The 6,000-nt window shown below is 40.5% G+C and overlaps 1 protein-coding gene across 1 annotated transcript in view; it reads left to right on the forward strand.

Annotated features, from left to right (window-relative positions):
- LOC132425365 (placenta-specific gene 8 protein-like) overlaps positions 1–3,710 on the forward strand; it is a 29,578-nt gene extending 25,868 nt beyond the window's left edge. Inside the window, exons 5-6 of the mRNA XM_060011669.1 lie at positions 1,051–1,165; positions 3,511–3,710. Coding sequence (XP_059867652.1) covers positions 1,051–1,155 — 105 coding nt within the window. The 3' untranslated portion in view covers positions 1,156–1,165; positions 3,511–3,710. The remainder of the gene's footprint in view (positions 1–1,050; positions 1,166–3,510) is intronic.
- The last annotated feature ends 2,290 nt before the right edge of the window (positions 3,711–6,000 follow it).

The raw sequence follows: 6,000 nt of genomic DNA on the forward strand, positions 1-6,000 counted from the left end.
TGCCGACTACACAGGGCAGGAGTCCCTTCAAGGGCATCTCTACCCAAGGGCATTAAGACCCAACTAGACCTACCGTGGAGAGGGCCCTCAAAACTTTGCAAAAGGCTTCCCTGGTGGCGCAGTGGTTAAGAATCTGCCTGCCAATGCAGGGGATACGGGTTTGAGCCCTGGTACAGGAAGATCCCACATGCCGCAGACCAACTAAGCCTGTGCGCCACAACTACTGAGCCTGCTCTCTAGAGCCCATGAGCCACAACTACTGAGTCTGTGCACATAGAGCCCATGCTCTGTAACGAGAGAAGCCACCGCAATGAGAAGCCCACACACCACAATGAAGAGTAGCCTCTGCTCATTGCAACTAGAGAAAGCCTGTGCATAGCAATGAAGACCCAATGCAGCCAGAAATAAATATAATAAATAAATAAATTTATAAAAAAAAAACTTTGCAAAGCAGCCCATTCTATGAATGAATAGTGGCTTTTCCAGACACTATTCATTCTCTTCTTTCTTCTTTTTCCCGTACTTTATATATCCCTCCCTCACTATGGACTTCCTCCCTTGCAGAATAGCATGAGGGACGTCAGTAGAAATGGCTAGAGGCATACAAGGTAAAGCTTCGTCTGGCACTATACTCATAACCAATTGGAAAAATTGGTGCATTACACAACTGGCTTTAAAGGGAACTATTCCACATTAATAAAAATAATACATAAACCAAAAGTTTTCTTAAAAAGAAAAAAAAGAGACAACAGATGATAGACAACTGGGGCTATAATTGTAACCTGCAGATCATTTGAAATGGTATGTTATTATGAAAAGGGCACTGGCTCGAGAAGAGAAAGACCAATCACTGCCACTAATTTCTGTGATCTTAGCAAGTCAGTTAACTTCACTTGGTCATCAGAAAAGTAGGGATAACGTCACAGAATTCTCATGATAAACAAGTGACATAAAATGTATGTTTTAAAGAGGTATGAAAAGTTAAACAAATGCAAGGAATTGTATGACTGTATTTATAGGCTACATGTTGATCCGTTTGTTTTTTAACAGGGGTCTATTTGTAATGATTTCCTATGTCTGGCATGGTTCCCTCTTTGCACCCTTTGTCAACTCAAGCGAGATATTGAAAAAAGAAGAGCAATGAATGCTTTGTAAAAGATGCACGGTAAGTTGGTGGGAATTCTTTGATTTGTGAGTATCAAAACAAATTCTCAAGGACATCTTTGATTCCTTTGGTACTCTGTCTCACCGATACATGAGATATCCATTACCAAATTGGGGGGTAAATGACTTTCAATGGCCAGCCTACACCAATCAGTTGGGAGTCAGCTTCCCAGAGCCTGGGTAGAGAGGGCTAACCCCGATTGGATGGGAAAGAATTCTGTGATTTGTTAGGATGTCTGCCACATGTAGAGTGGCCGTGTGATGTACCAAATAAACATACCACATCTCATCCATAACTATCTTAACTACATCATGATTTAAGGTAGTAGAGACACGTGTACGACAGAACATTCATTTCCCTAAGCCTAGATCACAGGTTCACTGCTGTCAACAGTAACCCATTGAGATGTTACACTAAGTGTGACTGTGTAATATATCTAGTTATATGTTCTTGTCAACTCCACAATATTGAAATAATAATTCATTCTCCAAAGTGGTAGAAAGCTATCTCAGTCTCTATAAATTAAGTGCGGACAGTTTACCCAGTTATCCAAAAGGCCCAAAGTTCCCGTTTAGGAAGAAGAGTACTGACTTTTTGGTGGCAGTATGGTCAAAGTTGGGCAGCTACTCATTTACCTAGTTTCCTAAGCTCTCCTGGTCACATTTTTCCACCTTTGTGTGTGTGTGTGTGCGGTACGCGGGCCTCTCACTGCTGTGGCCTCTCCCGTTGCCAAGCACAGGCTCCGGACGTGCAGGCTCAGCGGCCATGGCTCACAGGCCCAGCCTCTCCACGGCATGTGGGATCCTCCCAGACCGGGGCAAGAACCCCTGTCCCCTGCATTGGCAGGTGGACTCTCAACCACTGCGCCACCAGGGAAGCCCCTGGTCACATTTTTAATCCTCTCAGTTCTTCCTATTTTTCTCAGGCCAGAGAGCAATGGCTTACTCAGTCCTGCCTTTCCATCACTTACTGCCAATCCCATTGAATTTGTTATCAAAGTTTTATTTTCACCTGGAAATAGCTATTGTCTACAAAGTCTTATCTCCCAAAGTCTTCAAAAGTGTTTGGTCAGGATGGTGCCTTCATGAGTATGACTGGTTGGCACTGGCACAGTCTGTCTCCCTCTTACTTATTTTGCCCACATGCAGCACCAAATGATGTCCTCTTCATGAACAACTTAGCTCATTTCATGTTGCATTTTAGTACCATTTTATTTTGTTATTATTATTTTTTATAAATTTGTTTATTTTATTTACTTATTTTTGGCCGTGTTGGGTCTTCGCTGCTGCACGCGGGCTTTTCTCTAGTTGCGGTGAGCGGGGGCTACTCTTCGTTGCGGTGCGCGGGCTTCTCATTGCGGTGGCTTCTCTTGTTGTGGAGCACAGGCTCTAGGCATGCGGGCTTCAGTAGTTACGGCACGCGGGCTTCAGTAGTTGTGGCACGTGGACTCAGTAGTTGTGGCTCACGGGCTCTAGAGCACAGGCTCAGTAGTTGTGGTGCACAGGCTTAGTTGCTCCCCAGCATGTGGGATCGTCCCGGACCAGGGATCGAACCCGTGTCCCCTGAATTGGCAGGCTGATTCTCAACCACTGCTCCACCAGGGAAGCCCCTAGTACCATTTTAGTATCCTAGTATTTGTCTTCTGATTGTTTTCTTCAATGACTGATGTGCTTTACTCATTTACAAGCAGAGTCAGGATGGTGAGTTTTCTTATTCTTTTTCCTCCTTGTACCCTACATCCTGAGAATTGGCTGTTGTTTCTCTTCCCTAGCATTGATGTTTCTTTAAAGCCCTTTGTTACCAATGTGGCTCAGAATTTTGCCAAAGTAGCCCTAGTCCCCTACTTAGAATGTGGCAGTTTACTGGTCTAGTCATCCAGTTAATGAAAAAAATTGTTTTGGGGTCTCTGCCTTTAGGAGTCTCTTACCTTAGCATGTTTGGTGAGTCATTGCCATTTGGTAAGAGGGGTTAGCTCTGGCAATCTACAAAGCATTCTGTTGGTTTTCCCAACCACCTAGCAATGGTGCCTGATGCATAGTAGGCACTTAATAACTAATGTGGATGAGTAAATAAATGCAACTTTCAAGCAAGGAAGCATAATGAGGCTCTAACCTAGAAGACTCATCTGAATCTTAAGTAGTGCTTATGACTCCTCCAAGTAGGCTGTACTGAACCAGGGGCCATTATTTGGTATAGATTTTAAATATGCAGCAATTTGGCAGTAGGGTAGTAGTGGAATGAAAGTTTTGATACTTGGAACAAGATAATGTAAAGACGGAATTGATAAGTCCTAATTCATTCATCGATTTAGTCTTTCTTTCCTTTTCTTTTTCTGATTTCTACAGGTCAAATTCACTAGTAGTGAAAGAAAATGCTGGAATGAAATACTGCATCTATTCAGTGCTATCTCACCTCAAGCCTTAAGAAACTAATTCAGCTAATCATATGGTTTCAAATGGCTTCAAAACATTTTTAATTTTTGGTTTATTTTGAAAGAAATATATTTCCACTGCTGTTCTCTGAGATGAATGCCATTAAAAAATTCATTTCCTCAACGATTCTTGTGTCTTTAAATACTGCTTCATGGAAAATTACAATATGCTTCTTTTAAAAATGAGCCCAAGCTTGTCAAAATGTCAAAGTTGAATGATGGGTTCGTAGAGATTCTTCATTCTACTTTTCTACCTTTACGTAAGTTTGAAAATGTCCAGAATAAGAAGTTTTTTAAATGCTGTCAAGTAAAAGGCTTCTGTTATTTTGGATTTTCCCTGCAGTGGGAGACCAGGTGTTACCCTGCACGGCCCTTCACCCCAGGAAAGTGTGGTTTCCTCCCTCAGGGAGCCTGAATGTCTTTTGGCACGTCTTCACAGCCCCATAAAGTAAATCTACTCCAGGAGTTAATTGCCTAGCAGTGAAGAATTTACTGTAGATTTTATACACAAAGGGAGGATTTCTGTCATAAGCCATGTAGCAAACCACCTAATTAACATTCCCACCACCCATCTCTGTCCTCCCCAAAGTCATCCCCTGCAGCAAGCCAGCCACAGGGACACCACATACCTTTATTTTTCCTTTTTTTCTAGGTTAACTTGGAATTTTATTACATTTTTTTAATTGAGATATAATTGACGTATAATATTGCACTCATTTTAGGTGTACAACATAATGATTTTATATATGTATATATTGCAAAATGACCACCACAATAATTCTAGTTCACATCCATCACCACACAGTTACAAAATTTTTTCTTCTCGTGATAAGAACTTTTAAGATTTACTCTCTCGGCAACTTTCAAATATGCAAGACAGAAAACTTAAATAGCGTTACAAGGTCACCAGTGTATACAGAATGGCAGTGCTGAGTCTAGAAAGCAGGTCCTGTTTCATTGTTCATGGCAGTAAACAGAAGTTATTTATTTATTTATTGTCTTATAAAAATTAACCCTAGGGTTTAGGATTCCAAAGATTGCTATTATAAATTTATAGAATATCCTGTCTTTTGCCTTCCTAGCAGTCTTCATTTTTTTTGGTTTAACACCTGCCTCGATGGTGATTGATAAGCATCATGAAAGCAGGGACAGATCATATTTGTTCTAATTTCCTTTTTACTCCCCCAGCACATGGAAAATATTGTGGTCAAGAGGTCAGTAGATTAGTTTCAAAGGTGTAAAAGGTGGCAAGAATAGTAATCAGGTAAGACATTTGTGCAAAATGAAACTATTTGGAGGTATTTTTTCTAGTCATTTTCCTTATGAAAATATGTGATGATGTTGTGCATACTATTTTCTAAATTGCTTGTTTTGTTTTATGGCTTAGCCACAAATTATGAATGACTTCCCATATTAATAAATATCAAAAAATATGCACTACAGTGCTATTAACTATAGTCACCATGCTGTACATTATATCCCCATGAGTTATTCACTAGAAGCTTGTACCTTATGACCACCTTCATTTTTGCCCACCTCCCACTGCTGGCAACCACCAATGTGTTCTCTGTATCTATGAGTTTGGGTGTTTTTGGTTTTGTTTTGTTTTTTTAGATTCCACATATAAGTGAGATCACATGGTATTTGTCTTTCTGTCTGACTTGTTTCACTAAAGCATAATGCCTTCAAGTTCCATCCATGTTGTTGCAAATGGCAGGACTTCCTTCTTTTTATGACTGAACAATATTCCAACAATATTCCAATATATATCACATTTTCTTTACCCATTCATCTGTCAGTGGACACTTAGGTTGTTTCCATGTCTTGGCAATTGTAAATAATGCTACAATGAACAGGGGGGTGCAGCCCACATACCTTTCTTATGCAGAGCAATTTAGTTCCATCTCAGCCTTCTAGTCCTAGGAACCATAGCCCCAAAGATGCAGGATGGGCGTGGAATTCTGCTACTAAGCAAAATAATGTGTTTTCCATGTAGCTTACTTTAAAGTTACTTAAAAGTTATGATAAATAAAAAGGTTTTTAAAAAATCTTTGATAAGGATGAGAACAGTTCTCATTAGCCTCATTCTCCCACTCTTGATATTATGCTTTATCCTGTACCTTCCAAATTCCTAAGGCTCCCTCATACCAGGCCACTTCCCTTAATTAAATCAAAACCTCCTTAAATGCTACTGCATGCTAGAAGTAAATCGCTAGAGCCAAGAAGCAACCTCAGAGGAGGCTGAGGTTGGGACTGCGGGAGGAGACATGTAGGAGATTTACAAATTGACAAAGCAAAAGACAGCACAAAAGAATTCATCTCACTTTTCCAGGGTGTGTAATAATTATCCATACATTCTTCCTGCCATGGATGCTATATCAGAGTTAGCTGCTGCTGCTTAGTG

Source organism: Delphinus delphis, chromosome 5 (genome assembly GCF_949987515.2).
Source record: "Delphinus delphis chromosome 5, mDelDel1.2, whole genome shotgun sequence".
In the NCBI taxonomy this organism is placed as follows: Eukaryota; Metazoa; Chordata; class Mammalia; order Artiodactyla; family Delphinidae; genus Delphinus; species Delphinus delphis.